At 39.6% G+C, this 27,075-nt stretch overlaps 1 protein-coding gene across 1 annotated transcript in view; it reads right to left on the bottom strand.

Moving 5' to 3' along the window:
* The window catches only part of plcb1l (phospholipase C beta 1-like), a 323,575-nt gene extending 300,450 nt beyond the window's left edge, over positions 1-23,125 (bottom strand). The window contains exons 1-2 of the mRNA XM_061901028.1: positions 22,804-23,125; positions 7,933-8,010 (exon numbers count right to left, since the gene is read on the bottom strand). Coding sequence (XP_061757012.1) covers positions 7,933-8,010; positions 22,804-22,902 — 177 coding nt within the window. The 5' untranslated portion in view covers positions 22,903-23,125. The remainder of the gene's footprint in view (positions 1-7,932; positions 8,011-22,803) is intronic.
* Between the last annotated feature and the right edge of the window lie 3,950 nt (positions 23,126-27,075).

Below are 27,075 nucleotides of genomic sequence, written 5' to 3'. Positions count from 1 at the left end.
GGCAATACACCTTCAACTCTGAAGAAGTCGTCCGTGTGTGCAAAGCAAACCACTTCGAAGAGTCTTGCTTTTTAAACCCGCGCCAGTATAGAAATAGATTTTTCGAAATATTTCTATTATTGGCAGGCCCTGGGCCTGCTATTTTTGGCAAAGGAGGAGACAATGAAACAATATGTAGTAACAGTAGGTTAGAAATGTATGAATGATATGTCAGCAATGATAGCTCGTTTTTTTGTGCAGCTATCTTAATTTTAGAATGTAAGGAAACAGATTCACTGTCCAATGGAAAAATAAAGAATGAGTTTCCTAAAAACTACTTTTAATTGTATTTGGCAATGGACAAGTAAAATATACAATCAGTTTTTACTTTTGCGATGTAGCTCGAAGCATAGCTTACTGTATAGACTTAGGACTATATAGTTTATGAGTGGTCAAAGCAGCAGCAATGTAAGTATTAACATGATATAGAAGAAAAAAGCCTTTTATTGTCAATATAAACGTATATGTCCAGGATCCAGGATTAGTTACAGACTCGGTAGAGGTTTAACCTTAGCGTGTATATAGTACCAGACCTGTAGCCGGGCTTCCTTTCTCTCCTCCGCCCGTATCTTTTCCTCATTGTGCCATCAACAAACCACAGTGAGCCCGCTGATCTTGCTATATCATCTGGGATGTTGCGTTGTGGTAAAAGTCACTCAAAACAGATGGCTGGTGGCGGGCGGTCACTGATGTCCATTAGGTGCAAAATAAAAGCAAGAAAGCTAAAAACTTCAAAACATGGCTGCCTGGGCAGGGACGAAGGTTCAGTAAGCATGAAGGTGCGTGGTGAGGAGGAATTTAATTACATCTATCAACTCCACCTCTCAAAATTTATTGTCTTCAGGGGAAGCCAAATGGGGCTTAAAGATAGGTCTGTAAAAAAAAAATCTATTAAATATTTTGATCACCATTACATTTTAGGTAGACAAGTTTAAACGTCGAAAAAATATCACAATATGACCCCTTTAAACACATAACTGTCTGGGAATGTAGCTTGTCATTATAACTTGGTACAGTGGGTGGCAACATGCATCGTGACTTCTCTTCTTAACACACTACATACTCACTGAAGGATCAGTGTTGCCAATTTAGTGACATTCTATGTATATTTAGCAAATATTCAGAACTAACTCAATTCAACTAGGACTTCAAATCTTTGGGCGTCACACAATTACATTTGATTCTTTGGGGGGTAATGATTCGATTCAAAATTAATTCTCGATTAAAAAATTCAAAATCGATCCCTTTTTTTTTTTAATGGTGTGCAAGTTTTATCATTTACAATGTTCCTCCATAAAATTAACAGATTATTTTATGGAGGAATGTATTTAATCATAGAACTGGTGTGTATATATATATATATATATATATATATATATATATATATATATATTATCAGGGCTGTTTATTTTATGGAAGAAAGTAGTTAATTGTAGAATATATATATATATATATATATGTATATATATACATACATACATACACATACATACACATACATACATACATACATACATACATACATACATACATACATACATATATATATATATATATATATATATATATATATATATATATATATATATATATATACATATACATATATATATATATATATATATATATATATATATATATACATACATACATATGTATATATATATATATATATATATATATATAAATACACATACATACATACATACATATGTATGTATATATATATATATATATATATATATATATATATGTTAGGGCTGCAAATCTTTGGGTGTCCCACGATTCGATTCATTATCGATTCTTGGGGTCGCGTTTCAATTATATATCGATTTTTTCGATTCACCGCAATTCTCGATTCAAAAACGATATTTTTCCGATTCAAAACGATTTGTATTCATTCAATGCATAGGATTTCAGCAGGATCCAACCCAGTCTGCTGACATGCAAGCAGAGTAGTAGATAAAAAAAAAAAAAAACGTTTATAATTGTAAAGGACAATGTTTTATCAACTGATTGCAATAATGTAAATTTGTTTTAACTATTAAACGAACCAGAAATATGACACATTGGACACATTGTGTTGTCAAGCTTATGAGATGCGATGCAAGTGTAAGCCACTGTGACACTATTGTTTTTATTTTTTTATTTTTATAAATGTCTAATGATAATGTCAATGAGGGATTTTTAATCACTGCTATGCTGAAATTATAACTAATATTGATACTGTTTTTTTGATAATATTCATTTTTGTTTCACTACTTTTGGTTTGTTCTGTGTCGTGTTTGTGTCTTCTCAATTGCTCTGTTTATTGCAGTTCTGAGTGTTGCTGGGTCAGGTTTGGTTTTGGAATTGGACTGCATTGTTATGATGTTGGTGTGTATTGGTTTGTTGGATTGATAAAAAATAAATAAATAAATGAAAAAAATCTATTAAAAAAAAAAAATTTAATCGATTCTGAATCGCACAACATGAGAATCGCGATCCGTATTCGAATATATTTTGTCCCACACCCCAATATATATATATATATATATACACACACATACAGATATTTAAACTTATATTCATACATATATTTGTAAACATAAATTTTTTACATGTTTTTTAAAAATTATCCCTGATTTTTTTTTTTAATTAAGAATCATTACAAATACTCGCAATTCATTGCAAATGTTATTTATTTTTTGACACCTCTAACATGAACGCACGCAGCGCTCTTCTCAACAAGCAGAGAGTGTAACCATGGGCCCCTCCACCTATTCAAAGTTATCCCAGTCTTTCTTGTTCATAATGTTTAAAACAACATCAAAAGGAAGTTTTTTATTTAGGCGCTTACAGTAACTTTTTGCTGAGCTATTAGCTGTTATGTTACGTGTTAAGCGCCACGTTTTGTTTGTAACTCTCTAGTAAACACCGGAGATGACAACAATAGTATCTGTAGTAAGCAATCATCCTTAATGTGTGAGTTTACTGGAGAGCTCACTTCTCTGCTTGTGAAGAATCCCAGGAATGCTTTTACTCTGCAGGCCATCATACCGGTCTCCTAATGGGCACATAACAACTGGACACAGTCTTGAGCATTGTTTAAACCGGCCTGCACCACAGATGTGCAACAGCAGCCGCACCCGCACCACGGCAGAACATGGAACGTCCTTATAAACACGCTTTATGTTCCCAGTACCACACGTGGCTCAAGAGCGGAGTGGGCCAGCTGCCATGCCCTAATAGAGCTTTGTTGGTGCTGTACTCCATAGCAGGGAAGGGTTATGAGGAGCAGGCAGAGAAGCCCACACACTCTCATTTACAGACTCATCATTCAAAATCCTCACCTGGTGGCAGGAAATAACGAGCAGCGGATGTCAAAGGTGGTCTCTTTTTGGAGAATTACACTCACTGCTCATTATCTCTGCTCACCGAAACAGATTCCATTTCATATTTCAGTTTGTTGGTCTGGTCCTCCAGCATGACACATCTTTTACTACAGTAAGGTTTCAAACAATCTCTATTATACCTGATGACTGTCAGGAGCACGCCAAGCATCATGTGGCGCTATTAAATAGGGGCATCCTAATACATTTTTTTCACTTCTGATACTGATATTGATCTAATACGATATCAACAGGAATCATACATACTTTTATTGATAAAAGGTTTATCAAGTGAAATCAGAGAATGTGGCACCTTAGGCTGGCGACACCTACTGGCCAATATGATTCATGAAGTTAAGCTCACGACAGTAAATTGAATGATGCGTACATGTTTGTTATCGGATACTTTCAAACATGCTTCTACCTTGGAGACTTTGTATCTATAAGCAATATGCAACTATAATGACTTGATACTTGCAATGTTAATTTCGTTTTTGTTATCGTCAACAATCTAAGCCTGACAAAAATAAGATGTTAACGAAGCAAAGCAAATGCACTTTGACTCAGACGATAACAAAATCGACTGAAATGTTTTTTACTAAATAAAAACAAACAAAAATGTTGTCAGAAACAAAATCCAACCCTATTTAATTTTGTCTTGTAGATGGGTGGAACAATTTCGTAATATATCCAATCAAGGCTCTAAAAGGGATGGGGTATAGTTACAAAGAATAGCCAATCAGATGCTTTTACTTGCAAGCTGAGCTAAGTTTGATTTCTCATCACCATAACCAAAATGCATGGATCTGAAATGTTCCACATCGTAATATGTGTACACCTGGGAAAAAGTGAAGAGGACACTTTTTATTTTTGATGCTGCAGTAGGATACCATCAGCAGGCGAGTAATTGATCGTGACATCTACACAACTGTAAGTTATAGCTAATTTTACCGTATTACTTCTTATAAAATGTAATTTTCTCTGCCTCAAGGAATCGTTTATTTAGTGGTAAATCTAAAGGCATAACAACTTTTAATGTGGTCCAACACGCTTACATCGGAAGCACAAGAAAGAGAGGAATTTGCAATATTTTCTATTTATTTATTTGTTTGAGGCGGACATTTATTAAAATAAATCATAGGTTTACCCTCACTGCAACCTCGAGAGAGACAAGCGGTAGAAAATGAATGGATTGAAAGCATTAAATTTGCCACACCAAATATAGTGAAACAATCAGAAGCAGCAAATACATGAATTCATAAACATCCATCCATTCATCCATCTTCTCCCGCTTATCCGAAGTCGGGTCACGGGGGCAGCAGCCTCAGCAGAGAAGCCCAGACCTCCCTCTGCCCAGCTACTTCGTCCAGCTCTTCCCGGGGATTCCAATTTGTTCCCAGGTCAGCTGGGAGACATAGTCTCTCCACGAAGTCCTGGCTCTTCCCTGTGGTCTCCTGGCAGTTGGACGTACTCAAAACACCTCCCCAAGAAGGCTTTCAGGGGGAATTTTGACCAGATTCTCGAACCATCTCATCTGTCTCATCTTGAGGTGGAGCAGCAGCGGCTTTACTTTTAGCTCACCCGCTCACCCGAATAATAGCTTCTTACCCGATTTCTAAGGGAGAGCCCCGCCACCCGACGGAGGAAACTCATTTTGGCCGCTTGTATCCGTGATCGTGTCCTTTCTGTCATAAGCCAAAGCTCATGAACATAGGATAAGATCATAGATCGACTGGTAAATTGATAGCTTTGCCTTCGGCTCAGCTCTTTCTTCAGCATGACGGATCGATACAGACTGCACATGCCGCACCGATCCGCCTGTCTATCTCACGATCCACTCTTAACTCATTTGTGAACAAGACCTCGAGGTACTTGAACTCCTCCACTTTGGGCAGGAACTCCTCCCCAACACTGAAATGGCACTCCAACCTTTTCCAGGCGAGAATCATGGACTCGGCCTTGGAAGTGCTGATTTCCAACCCAGTCGTTTTACACAGGAGCTGAAGATCCTGCCACATCATCTGAAAAAAGCAGAGACCTAATCCTGCAGCCACCAAACCAGGTGGCTTCAACGCCCTGACTGTGCTTAGAAATTCTGTCCATAAAAGTTATGAACAGAATTGGTGTCAAAGGGCAGCCCTGGCGGAGTCCATCCCTCCCTGAAAAAGGGTCCGACTTACTGCCTGTAATGCAGACCAAGCTCTTACACTGATCACACAGGGAGGGGACCACCACAATCAGACAGTCCAATACCCCATACTCTCTGAGCACTCTCCACAGGACTTCCCCAGGGACACGGTCGAATGCCTTCTCCAAGTCCACAAAACACGTGTCGACTGATTGGGCAAACTCCCATGTGCCCTCATGTATCCTGCGGAGAGTGTAGAGTAGCTCCACAATTTCCCGACCAGGACGAAAACCACACTGGATTATGTTAAACATGTTAAATTGTGTTAATTATCATTAAAAAATATGTTGAAAGCATGCGTTGTAACTCTGTTTCACAACACACCTGCCTTGCGAGAGTAATAGCATAAAAAAATTGAAAACGTGCCTAAATGTAATCTATCGGCATTGACCTGTGGAGCAGAAAATTAACAATTACATCATTCCTGACCATAAGATCATGCTACTTTTGTGTTGAACAAACAATTTGCAGGTAGTCTAAATATAGGAGCATTATCAGTTAGTGATCAGTGGTCCCACCCTGCAGTCTAGGGTTTGTATTGGGCCGCAAAGTTTGAAATTATAGAAATTAAGTTTTTTGTTTAGAGGTATTCCTTTTGGAAGGAATCCACATTTTTCTTTCTTTACCCTATTGCATTTGATTGGGCCTCCGCAATCATTGTGCGTAGCTATGGTAAGCTAGTCAAATGACTTGCAGGGAATCAAGGACAAAGGTCCCACAGATTTGGCAATAAGGTGATGTTATGTTGGTAAGATTATACTGTAATAGTTGGTTTGATACATGTAAACTGTATTTTTCATATTTCATTAAGGTTGGGTAGCGCTGCTATACTTAGACCATCATAGCCTAACAAAAGTCTGAGAAAAAAACATGCCTGAAAAAGGCATTGTAGGAAAAACAAAGGTGGACTCATACACCTTACACAACACACCTAAGTCTTGACTGTAATACTGTAATACCAAATGGCCAAAAAAACATGACAATTATACATATTATGTAAAAACATCCTCAATTTGGCATTTACAAACCAAAAAGATGTAAAATGGAATAGTTGACAATGTTTAAAATGTTGTGATATAGCATGTTTGTCAGTGGGGTATGTTAAACAATGTGCACAAAAATTAGACTTCTGCCTTCAGGTGGACACAGGTAACAATAGGTTACGTCTTCACATGATCTGTAACTCAAAACCAGTAATAGGTAGATGCATGGGCGCTGTATAAGGGGAAAAGTTAGGACAATTCCAAGGGCCTCAAAAAAAAGGATTGTGCCGACAACAACTGCCCAGATTTGTCCCTTTAAGGCAGGGGTGTCAAACTTAAATACAGAGTGGGCCAAAATTTTAAATTGAACAAAGCAGCGGGCCAAGGTTGAACAAATAAACCTTTTAATAGGGACCCAAACAAGTTTTGCATTTAATATTGTACAAGCAATGCTTATATAACTTTATAGTGACATGAAAAATCGATAATTAGGATAATTCCAAGGGCCAGCATTTGACAGGTGCCCCAGAAAAAAGGGTTGTGCTGACGACAGCTGCCATGCCGAGTTTTTTTCATGTAGCCCAGACTTCCCGATGTTGCCCCTGGATAGAAGTCACCCTCACCTACAGTTAACGCTAATTTGTGCGTGGTGTTTAAGTCGCGTCAGCACTCCCTGCACGCCGTTTTAGCGTAGCTGCAGTGAGATGCCCTCATCTGGGCCAACATAAAATCAATGCGAGGCTGTTTAACAGTCGACTACTGACTGCTGCAAAGCGCTCACATATAAACTTAAGGTGGACGGACAGCGTACGTGCCAACATATAGTGTTTCAACAAAACAACGCTTTGTTTAAAAGGATTCTGTGGAACAATGCACAATGTGATAATCTCACGGGTGTCAGGTGAAGTAAACTGAATCAGATATTTGATTTGAACATAAAAGGTGGGCTTTCACATAAAAAAATGATGCCCAACCTCTAGATCTTTTTCACTATTGACTTTACAAGGACAACTCATTCCTATTCTCTTCTTGGTTTATGCAAATGCAACCGTGAATGTCACAGTAGATGCAGAGAATTGCTGGATCTCTCTCTTCAGGGACGGTGTAGCTGTATTATTGTTAGATATTCAAATAAGTAACCTTTCACAGGCAGCTTAAAAAGAGACAATGTGGTGATATTTTATGTTCTGCTTTTGTTTCATTGCACCCGTGTGCCAGAAACAAAGCCTTCCACTCAGATTGCAGCATCATAAACGGACCCCCAAAGGGTGTATAAACCGTCTAATAAGCCTGTCAGTGTGAGCCGAGCATCTTGATCCATAGAGCTCCGAGTCGCTGCGCGGCATCTCACCTTGTTCTGGTCCGTCCAATACAGGAAGTAGCCTTTGGGGTCAACGGTTAGTGTCACAGGGCTCACAGTGGTTGAATCCTAGAGGACAACAGACAAGAAAGACATTAGGATTGTGCTTACAGTATAGTGACGTTAGAAGCAGTAAAGGTGAGTGCATGTTCCCTATGTGCTTGTCTGTGAAAATAGAGGACATACAGTACATGTTTGACCTAAACAACAATGGACAGGTCTTCTCCAACAAAATGTACAAATCATATGTTGATGCCATATATAATAATAAGTGAATACTGATCTCCTGAATGATTATACAAGTGGTCAATGACTGAAGGATGACTGGTTGGTATCTTCCAGAGACATTTTGCTTGATGATGGCTATATTTTTCAACCAATCTTGCTCAACATACATGTGCTCCTCAGCCCCAACAATATGTGTATTAAATTTCATGGTGATTGTGCAAACTACACAAAAGTAATAGTGGGTCTTTTTTAAAGCGAAATGAGCTGTGACAAATATAAGGTAAAAATAACATATAGAGTTTTTAACAGGGCCACCAAGTGGTGTATTTGTCAGAAAATTAATAGCACAAGCAGTATAGGTGGAGTGCATGATTGACATAATTCCACCATTTTGCATGCAGCTGTTCAGGAGTACAAATGTTAGCTTAAAAGGCCAAATAACAATTGCATTATTCATAGGATATCCAATGAAGCATTGGATATCAATGGGAACTGGGTCTTACATTCTCATTCTCCCAAAATCGTCCAAATGTTTAAATGTCAATTACAATTTCCGATGTTCAGTCTACCGACTGAAATATTTACCTGGCACAGAAGTGGCTAAGAAGCTAACTGTCTATTTCTATACGTGGTGCGGAGCCGCTCCTCTAAGTCAGTAATCCTGTTTTTGGCAAATGGACTACATTTTTTAAGTTTTATTATCACTGGAAGACTGGAGGACTCGGCTAAACATATTACACACAGTGGAAGAGCAAGCAGGATAAGAACAAGAAGAAGAGCAAGCTAATAGCAAAGCTGGCCGCTAAACTAGCTTGAAACAACACAAGAAATAAAGGCTTAGTAAACTTTAAAAAGTGATGATGAAAGCACGTTACAGAACAAAGTAAGCAGCTATTTACAGGAAATGACCGGGTAGATTAATAAGAATTTGAGAGAGGATAATGCAACAGCAACTGCTTGGTTGTGCTGTATGGTTGCTAAATGTCAACAGGTGCTAGACTATCCCCTGTGCTAGACAACTCGTTGTCTAGCACAGGGGAGTTAGGTTTACCTTGAGCTGCTGCTAAATTTTTACTGCATGGCGCATCAAACACTTCCTGTCCCATATTAACTATGTATCGTGTGGGAATCTGGTACGACTCTTTACCTAACCTATTTACAAAACCTAAAAATAGTGAAGTTGGCGCGGTGTGTAAATTGTAAATAAAAACAGAATACAATGATTTGCAAATTCTTTTCAACTTATATTCAATTGAATAGACTGCAAAGACAATATATTTAATTATCAAACTGACAAACTTAATTTTTTTTTTGCAAATAATCATTAACTTAAAATTTAATGGCAGTAACACATTGAAAAAAGTTGGCACAGGGGTATATTTACCACTGTGTTACATGGCCTTTCCTTTTAAGAACACTCAGTAGACCAATTTTGAAGCTTTTCACGTGGAATTATTTCCCAATCTTGCTGGATGTACAGCTTAAGTTGACCTAAACAACAATGGATAGGTCTTCTCCAACAAAATGTACAACATTTATGTTGATGCTATTTATAATAAATGAATACAGATATCCTGAATGATCACACAAGTGGTCAATGGCTAAGGGATGACTGGTTGGTATCTTGTGCCACACATTTTCAATAGGAGACAGGTCTGGACTACAGGCAGGCCAGTCTAGTACCCGGACTCTTTTACTATGAAGCCCCGCTGTTGTAACATGTGGCTTGGCATTGTGTTGCTGAAATAAGCAGGTGCGTCCATGAAAAAGACGTTGCTTGGATGGCAACATATGTTGCTCCAAAACCTGTATTTACCTTTCAGCAATAATGGTGCCTTCAGAGTAAGTTACCAATGCTTTTGGCACTAATACACTCCCATACCATCACAGAGGCTGGCTTTTGAACTTTGCGCCTTTAACAATCCGGATGTTTCTTTTCCCATGTTTTCCAGTGGACACGACATCCACAGTTTCCCAAAAAAAATTGAAATGTGGACTCATCAGACCACAGAACACTTTTCCACTTTACTTCAGTCCATCTTAAATGAGCTCGAGCCCAGCGAAGCCGACTGCGTTTCTGTGTGTTGTTGATAAATGGCTTTTGCTTTGCATAGTAAAGTTTTAACTTACACTTACAGATGTAGCGACAAACTGTAGTTACTTAAAGTGGCTTTTTGAAGCGTTCCTGAGCCCATGTGGTGATATCCTTACACACTGATGTCGATTTTTGATGCAGTACTGCCTGAGGGATCGAAGGTCACAGGCATTCAATGTTGGTTTTTAGCCTTGCTGCTTACGTGCAGTGATTTCTCCAGATTCTCTGAACCTTTTGATGATATTATGGACCGTAGATAGTGAAATCCCTAAATTCCTTGCATTAGCCGTTTGCTCATGCATTTGTTCACAAAGTGGTGACCCTCACACCATCACTGTTTTTGAATGACTTAGCATTTTATGGAAGCTGCTTTTATAGCCATTCATGACACCCACCTGTTCCCAATTAGTCTGTTCACCTGTGGGATTTTCCAAGTAAGTGTTTGATGAGCATTCCTCAACTTTCTCAGTCTTTTTGCCACTTGTGCCAGCTTTTTGGAAACATGTTGCATGCATCAAATTCCAAATACGCTAATATTTACAAAATATAACAAAGTTTTCCAGTTCGAACGTTAAGTATCTCGTATTTGCAGTGTATTCAACTGAATATAGGTTGAAAAGGATTCGCAAATCATTGTATTCTGCTTTTTATTTACCATTTGCACAACGTGCCAACTTCACTGGTTTTTGGGTTTGTACAATTACTCTGCGTTTAGTAAATAAAACAATTCCTCTCACAAATTACACTTTTGTCAGGGCTCACCACTTCAAGTCAATTGTGGGAAAGCTTTGGCTTAGGTTTTACGCTTGACGGTCTTCCTGATGCACCCCTCACACTGGGAGTGGCACTGGACATCTCTAAAGGCTAGTTGTTGGGCCCTGGTGTTATGTTGAAGGGTTGGAGAGGAACCTTTTTTAAAAAAAATAGGTCCCCATCAACTACAATTGTTTTGTGAGACAAGAACCCACATGTCCTCTCCTTTTCTGTGCGTTCTAAATAGTGAACACTGCTAGTATGAGGCTGTGATAGTGGTACAATCTATTCCTTCTATAAAGCAACAATGTTTTATACACATGCTCTAAGCATGTACGTACTGTAATGTATTACCAAGCACATTCATGATAACATGTAATATTTTCAGTATTTTGGTAATTTTTACCAATACCATACCTTAATGGGCAGATTGATTCCAAAGAGTGCAAAGCAATGAACAGTACTTCTGTCAACATAGAGAGCACTTTCTGTGTTACTACTAATGTCAGATTTTGTGAGAGCCTCGGAGCTTTATTTTATAGCTCATGGGCCACAACCTTCTACTAGAAAGGTGAGATGTATGATTTATAACCTAGCAATAACTGTTACCAACTCAAAGGAAATACAGCAGAAGAGGCTGAAGCTTCTTTATTTTATGGAAAAACGCAACTAAAATTATTCGCTGATCAGCAAGGCGATGTGTTATTACGCCAGAAAAGCAGTCCGTCTATGTTATCTCCCATAATTACAATGTATAGCTTGGTATATGTACAGGTCACGGCACGTAAATGGAGTAGTGTTGCCGATTTTTAGATGTTCTTTAAGAGTGCTTCATAAGCTAAATACTTTTGTAGATAATCCCCTTTACTTGCATTGTTAACCACTCCATGCTTGCACTATTTAGGACAAACATAAAAGGTCAGGACATGTGTGTCCTTGTCTCATATAAGGATTGGCGATGATGGCCAAAAAGTGTTGTTTTTCTTTAAAGGCAGCAGTGTGTACTAGCAGATAGAATTGTAATAAAGTTAATACATAATCACAGATATTCACTTATCTTGTATTGCAACCTCTTTCAGCTTTACAGATACTATTTCCATTCTTCAAAAATGTCAGGGATTAGAGGCTAATGTGGTTGTCATGTAAACAATGCTTTTATGTCGACACTCAAACTCTCATAGGGGAGCATTATAAGAGCATTCACAGACAGGAGGTCACATGTGCATAATATGCAGTTTAAAACCTGCAGTCTGGCTTCTGTGGTCCTTGTCTTTCTAACAAGACAAGAGCCAGAAAGCAAGTAGACAGAAGACACAATATCACTCGTACCCTTTGGAAGGGTCTCCTGCCTCCGCGCAGCACTGCAACTATAACTCTACCTGGGAAGGCTGTTTAAGTGACCGCTTAAAAGACACTGTAGGCTTGGCTAACCATTTATTGCGGCGAACATCCAAACTGCACAGAGTGAAAGGATCATAGAAGCTGAGGAGGGTTTCAGATGAGGTCAGTCTGCAGCAAATGGTGCAACTAAATAAGAAATTAACCTTGCATCACCTTTTTTTTTTCTTCCCGCCATGGAGCACAGATGGCTGTGAGCCTCTTGCTTGAGTCTGACCCTGAGGCATGCGTGGCCAAGCTGGATATTTTCAGAAGCATCTATAAAAAGAGACGCAGCTCCACAGTTCACCTGAGAAGTTCACTGAGGGCAACGCCGCCTTTGTGTTGAAAAGCGTCAGGAAAAGTCCCCCAATGAGGTCGCTATCGCAGCACGGACAGATAAAGCCTAATGGCCTGCGTCCGTTTGCCGCTCGCTCGTCATATTCGGGCGAGAGCCCATCTGGCGCAGGGCTGCTATTAAAGGGTTGACATTAAAAGGGGGTGTACGAGATAGGAGTGGGGAGGGGGGAAGCAAAGCCATTAGTCTTGCAGCCAAAACCTCGATAAGACAATAACGATTTAATGGAGGCCAGGAGGCATGCGCCGTGGTGACATTCGCTATGGCAACACGCCGATCCTGAGACATCTATCAAGGGTGGGCGGGTGGACTCGGGAGGAATGGTAATGGCTATGTTCACATGACTGCACAATCTTTGCAAGCAGGATTGAAAGACAAGACGTGCGACGGAATGCACGCCACATTCACCCACACAAATACGGTATACAGTACACTTGCAGTTGTTTTCAATTCTAACGATCCACGCTTTTTGACAGTTAGCATCCAAAATGTCTTGAATATTTTTAAGACAATTGTTGATGCTCGTGCTATTGTTGACATTTTTGTGGATGAAATGTCAATGCCCTAGAATACCAAATGACATGTCCAAAAATGGACAACTATCAACACAACATTGAGCACAATGAGCCTGATCTACAAAAGCAGGGGTTTCAAAATAGTTTTCAGAGGGCCATATCAGCATCATAGGTGCCGCCAAAACGCCTGTTGTAACTAGAAAAAAGTAAATGTGACAAAAAGTATAGATTGTTCAATTTCCTTTATTTAACCAGGTAAAACTCATTGAGATTAACATCTCTTTTTCAAGAGCGACCTGACAAAGAGAGCGGCACAAACAAAGTTACAATAATTATTACAACAAGACAATACAACACAACAACAGCAGTCATACCACAACAAGTCAAAATAATTTAAAGCGATTAAGTAATAATTTAATTTATTGCCCAAGAGAACTGGAATACATTGTTGACTAACTGTTGTTTGCTGACACCAAACTCAAAGTCTGTATCGCACATGCATCAAAAGTCAACATCCATACAATGACATTAATTAAATTGTATTCGGACACCTGACTTTTGAACGCAAGTAAACAAAGTGATGGGCCACCAAACCAAGATGGTTACTGTGCAGCAAACAGGGTGCAACCTATCCAGAGTATGCAAGGGGCCTAGATCTTGCCACTCAAAGCAGATACAAGTAAAAATGCAAACTATGCAATAGAATCCATCCCTATATGTTATGCAAACAAAATTTGTCGAGTGATCTTAGCCGTTGGTCACGTTCCCAGACATATCTAACTCTCTGGTGCTCCAGACATCATTCCACAAGACAAACCAGATGAAAACTTGGAAAATAATGAACGTCTACAACTTGTGTGTGACTGGTTCAAGGACATTGGTATTAAGACTCTACCGGATAAATATGGATTGTTTTTGCTTGGGTAAGACTGCATTTCATGACTTAACTTAGCGTCTACCACTTATTGGATGCCTGTGGTTGTTTTACGCGCCATTTACAAGTATGCGTGTTTTTCCGATGTTGACAAAGATGTCAACATTGTGTGTGTGCTGAAAGTTTCATTTATAATTGCTGCCTTTTCTAAAAGCTTAACTATTTTAGGTTTTAGGATCACATTTGATTTCTTCTATTTAGATTTGCCGAGTTGGTGGTTTACAAAACACTCGTGGCAAAAATGTGTTTTAAGAACTACAAAACAAGATAAAATACAAGTAATATGAAGATATTATTTAAATGAAAAATAATGAATGTTAAAAGTATATCAAACAAACCATTAACACAGCGATGACTGCTAACTTGTGCGTTCTTCGACTCTTGCCTTCTTCAACTGGAATGCACTCTACTATTCTCCTTTTCTTTTGTAAAATTTTCATATCTTTCACCCTTCTGGATTACCACTCGAGGAACTTTGAAGAAACGGGTATTCTTTTTGTGATTTAAACGGATCCAACAGCCTACAACAACGCAAGCATAGGGCATTTTTCTTCGAGAAAGGCAAAATTCCGCCCAAAACGCTTATGACAACTGAGGCTCTCTGGCCCACCACTTCCAGCCTAGGACATGACAGTAGAGGAATACAACCTAGTGTCTCAAATAAGCAATAATATATATTAGGGTTGTACAGATATCAATATTTTGGAACCGGGTAACGGTACCAAGATGTATTTTGATACATTTCAATATTTTGATACTTATCTTAATAAATGGGACCACAAAAAAATGCATTATTGGCTTCATTTTAACAAAAAATCTTATGATTAATTAAACATATATTTCATATTGCAATCAAAAAACTATTTTGGCATTAACTAACAGTGACCATACTAGAAAACGTTAATACTTGTAAGTAAGCAAACAGTTAACAAAGGCTCCTAATTTGGCTGCTGACGTATGCAGTGCCATATTGTGTAATTTCTCATTGTATTATTTTGTCAAAAATATGAGGGACATGCAGTAGAAAATGGATGGATTATTAACCATCTATTTTCTTCCACTTATCTGAGGATCGGTTGCGGCAGCAGCAGCCTAAGTAGAGAAGCCCAAACTTCCCTCTCCCCAGCCACTCTGTCCAGCTCCTCCCGGGGGATCCCGAGGCATTCCCAGTCCAACCGGGAGACATAATGTAGGAGCAGCGGCTTTACTTTGATCTCCTCCCGCATGACAGAGCTTCGCATCCTATCTCTAAGGGATAGCCCCGTCAGATGACGGAGGAAACTCATTTCGGCAGCTTGTATCCGTGATCTTGTCATTTCGGTCATTACCCAAAGCTCATGACCGTGGGTGAGGATGGGAACGCAGCTCGACCGGTAAATTGAGAGCTTTGCCTTCTGGCTCAGCTTCTTCTTTACCACAACAGATGGATACAGGCATTACTGATCCGTCTGTCGATCTCACGATCCACTCTTTCCTCACTCGTGAACAAGACTCTGAGGTACTTAAACTTCTCCAATTAGGGCAGGATCTCTTTCCCTCGCACTCGAGAGAGAACAAAAAGCAGAGACCTAATCCTGCAGCCACCAAACCGGATCCCCTCGACGCCCTCACTGCGCATAAAAATTATGTCCATAAAAGTTATGAACAGACTCTAAAACAAAGGGCAGCTCTGGCGGAGTCCAACCTTCACTGAAAACGGGTCCAACTTACTGCCGGCAATGCGGACCAAGCTCTGACTCTGACCTTACAGGGAGCAGACCGTCACAATCAGACAGTCCGTTACCCCATACTTTCCGACCACTCACCACAGGACTTCCCGAGGGACATGGTCGAATGCCTTCTCCAAGTCTACAAAGCACATGTCTACAGTTCCAGGACCAGGAAGAAAACTACACTGCTCCTCCTGAATCCGAGGTTCGACTATACACCTGAATAGTTAGAACACACCCTCCGGTTCCCCTTCTTAAGGGAGGAACCACCACCCCTGTCTGCCAAACCAGAGGTACCACCCCCGATGTCCATGCAATGTTGCAGAGTCTTCTCAACCAAGACAGCCCCACAGCATACAGAGCCTTACGGAACTCCGGGCAGATCTCATTCACCCCCCGGGGCCTTGCCACTGAGGAGCTTTTTAACTACCTCGGCAACCTCAGCCCCAGAAATAGGAGAGCCGACCACAAATTCCCCGGGCACTGTTTCCTTATAGGAAGACGTGTTGGTGGGATTGAGGGGGTCTTTGATGCATTCCCTCCACCGATCTACAAACCCCGTTTCCATATGAGTTGGGAAATTGTGTTAGATGTAAATATAAATGAAATACAATGATTTGCAAATCCTTTTCAACCCATATTCAATTGAATGCACTACAAAGACAACATATTTGATGTTCAAACTCATAAACTTTGATTTTTTTTGCAGATAATAATAAATAATATAATTTCATGGCTGCAACACATGCCAAAGTAGTTGGGAAAGGGCATGTTTACCACTGTGTTACATCACTTTTTCTTTTAACAACACTCAATAAACATTTGGGAACTGAGGAGACACATTTTTTAAGCTTTTCAGGTGGAATTCTCTCCCATTCTTGCTTGTTGTACAGCTTAAGTTGTTCAACAGTCCGGGGTCTCTGTTGTCGTATTTTAGGCTTCAAAATTTTCAATGGGAGACAGGTCTGGACTACAGGCAGGCCAGTCTAGTACCCGTACTCTTTTACTATGAAGCCACGCTGTTATAACACGTGGTGTGGCATTGTCTTGCTGAAATAAGCAGGGGCGTCCATGATAACGTTGCTTGAATGGCAGTATACAGTATGTTGCTCCAAAACCTGTATTTACCTTTTAGCATTAATGGTGCCTTCGCAGATGTGTAAGTTACCCATTCCTTGGGCACTAATTCACTTCCATACCATCACAGATGCTGGCTTTTCAACTTTGCGCCTTAAACAATACGGATGGTTCTTTTCCTCTTTATTCCTGAAGACACAAATGTCCACAGTTTCCAAAAAGAATTTGAAACGTGGACTCTTCAGACCACAGAACACTTTTCCACTTTGCATCAGTCCATCTTAGATGATCTCGGGCCCAGAGAAGCCGGAGGCGTTTCTGAATGTTAATGATAAATGGCTTTCTCTTTGCATAGTAAAACTTTAACTTACACTTACAGTTGTAGCGACGAACTGTATTTAGTGACAGTGGTTTTCTGAATTGTTCCTGAGCCCATGTGATGATATCCTTTAGAGGCTGATGTCGTTTCATCTTTTTTCACGGTCATTCAATGTTGGTTTCCAGCCTTGCTGCTTACGTGCAGTGATTTCTCCAGATTCTCTGAACCTTTTGATGATATTATGGACCGTAGATAGTGAAATCCCTAAATATATTGCAATTGCACTTTGAGAAACGTTGTTCTTAAACTGTTTGACTATTTGCTCACGCAGTTGTGGACAAAGGGTGTGCCTCGGCCCCTCATTTCATGTGAAAGACTGAGCATTTTTTGGGAAGCTGTTTTTATAACCAATCATGGCACCCACCTGTTCCCAATTAGCCTGCACACCTGTGGTATGTTCCAAATAAGTGTTTGATGAGCATTCCTCACCTTTATCAGTATTTATTGCCACCTTTCCCAACTTCTTTGTCACGTGTTGCTGGCATCAAATTCTAAAGTTAATGATTATTTGCAAAAACAAAAAAGGTTTATCAGTTTAAACATCAAATAGGTTGTCTTTGTAGCATATTCAACTGAATATGGGTTGAAAATGATTTGCAAATCATTGTATTCTGTTTATATTTACATCTAAAATAATTTCCCAACTCATATGGAAACGGGGTTTGTACCACATCCGCAGTCGAGGTCAGCAGCACACCATCCTCACCATACACGGTGTTGACGGTGCACTGATTCCCCTTCCTGAGACGGCGGATGGTGGTTCTGAATCGCTTCGAAGCCATCCGGAAGTGGTTTTCCATAGCTTCCCTAAACTCCTCCTATGCCAGATTTTTTTTTCCCCCACGACTGCTAAAGCTGCACATTGCTTGGCCTGTCAGTACCTGTCCACTGCCTCCGGAGTCCCATGAGCCAAAAGAACCCGATAGAACTCTTTCTTCAGCTTGACGCCATCATGGCGGCTCTAGAATTACCACCACGGCAGACACCTACCTTGAGGTCACATCTCCAATCGGCCACCTCTACAATAGAAGTATGGACAATGGTCCATTTGGACTCAATATTCATATTCTTCATGCCATGTTCAAAGTTTTTCCGACAGTAAACTTTGCTAGACGTTCCCAGCAGACCCTCACAGTGTGTTTGGGCCTGCCAAGTCTATCCGGCATCCACCCCCACCATCGGAGCCAATTCACCACCAGGTGGTGATCACTTGAGTGTCCAAAACATGAGACCGCGAATCCGATGACAACTACAAAGTCGATCATGGAACTGCAGCCTAGAGTTACCTGGTGCCAAGTGCACGAATGGACACCCTTATGTTTGAACTTTGTGTTTCTTATGGACAATCTGTGACGAGTACAAAAGTCCAATTACAAAACACCACTCGGGTTCAGATACTGCAACAAAAATAAGATAGGCGGCAGCAGAGCTGCCAGATCAATACAATTTATTGTTTATTTATGTATTTAATCATTATTTACTTACTCATTTGTCTAATCATTGATTAACTCATGTATGTATTCACTGTTGTGTTGTGTACATACAAATGTGCTAAAAAACTGCTATGACACAAAAAAAGGTATATAAATATGCTTTGAATCATCCAAGTCCTTTTCGGAGATGTAATGAGGAACTGGAAATATGTGATGTATTATATTGTAATTGTATGCACGTTTGAAATAAACGAACACCATAACCATTAGCGCGTACATTGATTGTTTTCACAAGGTGACTTATTAGACAAGTGTACATTTCACAACTGTGAGAAAACACGTCTAAATGGTGACATGGATCCTTCATTGTGTAATTTTTTGATTTTAAAAAGAAATCTGAGGCCAAGTCATAAGTATTCAAGACCATAAGGGAGTAGTAATCGTATGCGATGGACATATTGCAATTTTCATTTTTTCCAATTTACCGCCAAGAAATGTGTGAGAGGAGCATGTCATTCAAAACCACAATAGCACAAAATTGATTTATCTGTATCGTATCCCTCTTGAGCTGGAGCATTCTCTCTCTCTGTGCTGCTGCCTGGCTGTCACAGTGCACTTCTCCAGCTTCTTTCCGTGAAGCGATACAGAGGAAGGAAGAAGTGCATGGGAAATTAAACAAAGAGAGCAAATCTTTGTGTGTCTACCAGGGTGTTGTATTTTTACAGGGGGGGGAAGAAAGAGGCCGAGTGGGCATTTTGCTCTAGAGGCGCTAGCCCGTGCCAAAACATTGGCTTGGTTGCGGGGGAATCAAAACTTACGCCCTTCCCAAAACACACCATGCTTGATTCTGCAGCAAAATGATAGCCACTGAATAAATACAGTATATCCTACCCAAATCCTCTCCGCTTTAAAAGACACACAAAAACATGCAGCATCTGATTCCATTTCCACCTTTAGCAGTAAAGTTCAGTTACACAACATTTTGTCTGCGTTTTCTTCACCCGTGAATTCAACAACTCATAAATAAACTCACAAATAAAACAGCTGTGAAACATAGATGGAACATAATGTTTACAGAACATATTTGGCAGGTTTGTTAATACTGTTTTTAAGACAAACCAGTCTGAAAATGAGCAAATCACTCAAACAATAAAACTGTTATCAAACAAAACACATACCGGCATGGTCTTTACGCCGTGCAGCAAGTGTAAACATGAACAGACGTACTGTTTGACCGTACAGTCCACTTTATGATTAATGTAACACTTATAAACCTGTCTCAAGACATACTTTCATGGTTGCTTACTACTTTGGAGAGATAAATATTGTTTTATATATGCAAAAAATTTAGACTGGAAGTCTCTGCAGAGTGGTGAGGACGGCAGAAAAGATCATCAGGACTCCTCTTCCTCCAATCCATGAAATTGCAGAAAGTCGCTGCCTGACCAGTGCTCAGAAAAACTGTAAAGACTCCTCCCACTTCCATCAAGGACTGTTTTCATTGCTGGACTCTAGAAAGAGGTTCCCCAGCCTCCGTAGCAGAACTTCCAGGTTCTGTAACAACTTCTTACCTCAGGCCATAAGACTCTTGAACGTATCATTATAATCCCCTCAATTCCCCCCCAAAATGGATTAACTTGCTGGAATATAAAGACAATATAACACATAACCATAAACGTGGATGCATATGCAAAAGTGCAATATATTTATCTGTTCAGTAATCTATTTATGTATATCTGGACCTTATTGCTTTTTTATCAGGCACTACAATGAGCTATTGCAACAAAATGTTGTTCTTATCTGTACTGCAAAGTTCAAATTTGAATGACAAAAATGGAAGTCCAAGTCCATAAATACAATAAACGACAAACAAAATACATACCAACCTATACTGACAGCCATGCAGCAAGTGTGAACCTGTTCGCTCTATTTCTTAAGGCCATTAAAATGTCTCAAAACATTATTTTCTGGTTGCTAACTACCTTGTAGACCGAAATCTTGTCTTATTACGTTTATAATGAATGCAACATATTGCCAGCATGGTCTTACAGCCATGCAGCAAGTTCAAACCCATTCATCGCCGTCATGCATACAAAATGCCTCATTCTCTGCTGGTTGTGTCCTATTTAAGACTTGTCTTACTATCATAACTGGAAACAAATTAGTTTATATTTATGTTTCATATTTATATTTATAAACTGCTCAGTGGCCTTGTGATTATAATGCCTGCCCTGAGATCGGTTGGTCGAGAGTTCAAACCCCGGCCGAGTCATACCAAAGACTGTAAAAATGGGACCCATTACCTCCCTGCTTGGCACTCAGCATCAAAGGTTGGCATTGGGGATTAAATCACCAAAATGATTCCCGAGCGCGGCCACCGCTGCTGCTCATTGCTCCCCTCACCACCCAGGGGGTGAACATGGGGATAGCTCAAATGCAGAGGATTATTTCACTACACCTAGTGTGTGTGTGACTATCAGTGGTACTTTAACTTTAACTTTATTGACAGGAAGGAAGACTAAAAGGTCATTCAAATAGAAAGTGGCAGTTCCAGGATCTTATTACTGTTGCAACACAGGTGCAACAATCACCAATCGATGGACATCACTCACACAAGCATTGGTACAAAAAAGGCCTCCTCTTTCCCCTTGATCATAATTAAATCACCAAAATGATTCCTGAGCGCGGCCACCGCTGCTGCTCATTGCTCCCCTCACCACCCAGGGGGTGAACATGGGGATAGGTCAAATGCAGAGGATTATTTCACTACACCTAGTGTGTGTGTGGCTATCAGTGGTACTTTAACTTTAACTTTATTGACAGGAAGGAAGACTAAAAGGTTATTCAAATAGAAAGTGGCAGTTCCAGGATCTTATTACTGTTGCAACACAGGTGCAACAATCACCAATCGATGGACATCACTCACACAGGCATTGGTACAAAAAAGGCCTCCTCTTTCCCCTTGATCATAATTAAATCACCAAAATGATTCCTGAGAGCGGCCACCGCTGCTGCTCACTGCTCCCCTCACCTCCCAGTGGGTGAACATGGGGATAGGTCAAATGCAGAGGATTATTTCACTACACCTAGTGTGTGTGTGACTATCAGTGGTACTTTAACTTTAACTTTATTGACAGGAAGGAAGACTAAAAGGTCATTCAAATAGAAAGTGGCAGTTCCAGGATCTTATTACTGTTGCAACACAGGTGCAACAATCATCAATCGATGGACATCACTCACACTGGCATCGGTACAAAAAAGGCCTCCTCTTTCCCCTTGATCATAATTGAACTGCAAGTGGTACAAAACATGGCAGCTCTCTCATTAGGTAGAAAAATCCCCCAGTGCTCCGCTGAAGCTTCACCTGAGTGATTGGGATCTTTTTATCGTCGCCTCTCATTTTGTCCCGGTTATCAAAGAGTTACACAAGGCTGGTGCGTCCCAGCACATTGTATATCATTTTCAATGCACAGGTGGGTCGCCCACCTGTGCGTCTTCTGGCGGGAAACGCATCAGTAAAACCTCTAAAATATTAATTTGGGTTGGAGGAGAAAGCAGAAGGATGTTTTAGGATATTCAAACAGTTATCACGTGTTGGAAAAAAATACCAGGACACTATGGTAACAAAATAGAAGCATTTACTGCTTGTTTACTGGGATGATGCAAAGCGGGATGTGGCTATTTGCTGGACAGCTTTTGACTGGCCACTCACTGTGCAATCAATTATAATCAAGGTCATTTGTCTGTGAGCACAGGCAATGATGACTAAGGGGGCGTTGTAGGATGGATAATTAGTCAATACAAGTGATACCAGGTCTGATCCAAAAACACTCATTTATATCATTTGACTGACTTTTCCTGGGCTGTTTCAATTAATTTGATCAAAAATAAGCTCCATATTTTGAAGCACAGCCATACATTGTGTCATCAGTAGAATTGTGTCACACTGGAAGATCATGCACTAATTAGATGCAAATTGGAAGAAGGAAAAAAAAAGGACTCACATCGTCCCATTTCATGAATTTGTTACCCCGTCTGAGGCTCTCAGGCACGGACACCGGCTTGAGCTGCAGCGCGTGTACTCCAGGCTGAGCCCCTGCCATTGACTCATCTAGTCCTCCACGCCGCACGGAAGGCAAACAAAGTCTCTCTTTCCTCCTCCTTCTCCTCCTTCTCCTTCCTCGGTCCGTTTATCCTCTCAGGAGAAGACCGAGTGCGGGGTTGGTTGGGCGGTAGACGGGACGCCCACGGCCGCTGCCAGTGCGCCAGGCAGCCCGCATTGACGGCGGCGCGTCCGGGTATGGAGAGCCGTGTGTGGGTGAGGGTGGGCGGGCGGGTGGAGGCAAGGAGCGAGCTGGCTGACTGACTGACTGCATTAATGAGTGGGAGATTGAAAAAAACTGAGAAGAGGGCGAGAGGAAGAGAGAGTGAGTAAAAGAGAGAGAGAGAGAGCCTTGAAGTAGGGGACAGGAAGAGTGAGGTTTGAAGTCATCTAGCGCCCCCTTGCGTCAGAGGCAATAAGGAGCTGTTTATTTCAATGTTGACTCATTCTTCATGACTGCTTAATGATCACCAATTTTCATACTAATAATTTGGGTACTCTATATCAGTGGTACCCAACCACACATAATTGTATTTCTTTATGAACCCGCCCCCCCCTCAAAAAGGTTGGGGACCACTGCTCTATATCACATACTTATATATCATATATATATATATATATATATATATATATATATATATATATATATATATATATATATATATATATATATATATATGTGTGTGTGTGTATAGAAAATAAATATACACATATATATAGCTAGAATTAAATAAAAACAAGTATTTATATATACATATATATATATATATATATATTTATTTATAAATACTTGACTTTTAGTTAATTCTAGCTATATATATGTGTATATTTATTATATATATAATATATATATATATATATATATATACACATATATATAGCTAGAATTAACTAAAAGTCAAGTATTTATAAAAAAAATATATATATATATAATAAATATACACATATATATAGCTAGAATTAACTAAAAGTCAAGTATTTATAAATATATATATATATATATATATATATATATAAATACTTGACTTTTAGTTAATTTTAGCTATATATATATGTGTATATTTATTTTATATATGTATATATATATATATATTATATATATATATATATCGTAGTGGGTTGTGTTGTGGTTTGTGCAGCCCTTTGAGACACTAGTGATTTAGGGCTATATAAGTAAACATTGATTGATTGATTGATTTATACATATAAATTAAATACTTGAATTTCAGTGTTCATTTATTTACACATTTACACACACACAACACCCATCTACTCATTGTTGAGTTAAGGGTTGAATTGACCATCCTTGTTTTTCTAACCATATGCATGTACAGTAGATGGCAGTATTGTCCTGTTTAAGAGTGTCACGACATTGCTGTTTACGGCAGATGAACTGCTTTACGGTAGACAAAAACGGACTGCTGTTGTTGTGTGTTCTTACCGCGCTGGGAGGACGTTAATGAAACTGCCTAACAATGAACCCGCATAAGAAGCCAAGAACTCGCCCTCGATCATTCTACAGTTATAACATCATTGGGCGGCATACTTGCCAACCTTGAGACCTCCGATTTCGGGAGATGGGGAGTGTGGTCGTGGGTGGGGCGGGGGGGAGGGGGCATGGTTGGGGCGTGGTTAAGAGGGGAGGAGTATATTTACAGCTGTTGTGTGCACAGTTGTGCTCTGCACTTTCTAAAAAAAACTCCAAAAGTATCTTTGCCTCACTCGGTGTATAGTTCACCGCACGTCACTGACCTTAAACAAATAATTATTTAGCCTAAGCCTTGTTTCAGCCACACTAAATCAGCGTTTAAAGTACCCCTCCTCGGACAATTTTTTTACACGGGTAAGTGCGCTGTCCATTTCTTGAATCTCTGGCTCTTAGCTTTTATGAACTCATTGATTGTTTACAAACTGAGTTTGGAGAGGAAGTGACGCTAGAAAGACCGCGTCCCGCACAAGATGTGACGTCAGAAAGATGGACGCAAATCATCCAGACATGCCCGTGTGGAAGTCACACATGAATACCTTAAGACAGTGGTTCTCAAATAGGGGTACACCTTTATATCCTTAATCCTTTATAAATATATTTATTGAGTAATACTTCAATACTTCAACAAAATATGAATGTAAGTTCATAAACTGTAAAAAAAAAAAAATAGAAAAATGCAATATTCAGTGTTGACAGCTAGATTTTTTGTGGACATGTCCCATAAATATTGATTTTAAATATTTCTTTTTTTGTGAAGAAATGTTTAGAATGAAGTTGATGAATCCAGATGAATTTTTATTACAATCCCCAAAGAGGGCACTTTAAGTTGATGATTACTTCTATGTGTAGAAAAATTTATTTATAATTGAATCACTTGTTATTTTTCAACAAGTTTTTAGTAATTTTCATATCTTTTTTTCCAAATAGTTCAAGAAAGGCAACTACAAATGAGCGATATTTTGCACTGTTATACAATTTAATAAATCCAAAACTGATGACATAGTGCTGTATTTTACTTCTTTATCTCTTTTTTTTCAACCAAAAATGCTTTGCTCCGATTAGGGGGTACTTGAATTAAATAAATGTTCACAGGGGGTACATCACTGAAAAAAGGTTGAGAACCACTGCCTTAAGAGAAGCAAACGCGCGATTGCAGTTATTTCTGATATAACACATCTCAGACCGCAACAAACACGGTTGACCGACGGTTTTGGGTAAGGCCTGGAAGAATGGCAGCCTGGTGGGATATGTTTGTCACCGAGTGTGTTGTGTCAGAGGAACAGCAAGAGAACTTTCGAATGTCCATGTCAGCTGTGTTTCTACAAACACCGTTTCCATATGAGTTGGGAAATTGTGTTAGATGTAAATATAAACGGAATACAATGATTTGCAAATCATTTTCAACCCATATTCAGTTGAATATGCTACAAAGACAACATATTTGATGTTCAAACTGATCAACTTTTTTTTTTTGCAAATAATCCTTAACTTTATAATTTGATGCCAGCAACACGTGACAAAGAAGTTGGGAAAGGTGGCAATAAATACTGATAAAGTTGAGGAATGCTCATCAAACACTTATTTGGGACATCCCACAGGTGTGCAGGCTAATTGGGAACAGGTGGGTGCCATGATTGGGTATAAAAACAGCTTCCCAAAAAATGCTCTGTCTTTCACAAGAAAGGATGGGGCGAGGTACACACCTGTGTCCACAACTGTGTGAGCAAATAGTCAAACAGTTTAAGAAGAACGTTTCTCAAAGTGCAATTGCAAGAAATTTAGGGATTTCAACATCTAAGGTCCATAATATCATAATATCAAAAGGTTCAGAGAATCTGGAGAAATCACTCCACGTAAACGGTATGGCCGGAAACCAACATTGAATGACCGTGACCTTCGATCCTTCAGACGGCGCTGTATAAAAAACCGACATCAGTCTCTAAAGGATATCACCACATAGGCTCAGGAATACCAGAAAACCACTGTCACTAAACACAGTTCCTCACTACATCTGTAAGTACAAGTTAAAGCTCTACTATGCAAAGCGGAAGACATTTATCAACAACGGCCGGGAATCATTTTTGGTGATTTAACCCCCAATTCCAACCCTTGATGCTGAGTTGCAAGCAGGGAAGAATGCTGGTATGAGCTTTTAAACATGACCCGTTAACTGCTGCCAATCAAATGGTGAATAAGATACTCTATAGGGTTTGTATGTTTGTAAATCTGACTGTGATGAAGTCAGTGCCTCACCAGCCATGAACCTCACCGCACGTCACTGGTTCGTACTTAGTGAATTGTTTTTTTCCATTTGTCGAAGGAGAGAAAACGACAGACTATGAAAAACAGCAAATACATTTGGACTGGCAAAGCAGACTATTATTGTTATTGTCCACGATGTATGTCAAGCGATTACTCAACGTCTAGTACTCCAGAACTATTACGAAGCCATGAAGTGGTTGTGGCCGTCAAGTACGACCGCCAATTTCAGCCTACAAGCTCAGTGTCCTTAACAGATATCTATGATTGTTGTAAAATGTTCTTTATCACATTGTTTATTTTTACACATCCATTAAAGATATGATTCATGTATGATGGCTCAGGTGTGATTCACTAGAATAATCTAACAGCTGCTGATGGTGAGGCAAGCAAGTTTTACTGCTAAGAGAAATGGGGCAGTGGTCT

This window comes from Nerophis ophidion, linkage group LG05 (assembly GCF_033978795.1).
Source record: "Nerophis ophidion isolate RoL-2023_Sa linkage group LG05, RoL_Noph_v1.0, whole genome shotgun sequence".
Lineage (NCBI taxonomy): Eukaryota > Metazoa > Chordata > Actinopteri > Syngnathiformes > Syngnathidae > Nerophis > Nerophis ophidion.
Note: the sequence above shows the minus strand (reverse complement) of the source record. Positions and strands in the feature narration are given on the sequence as shown.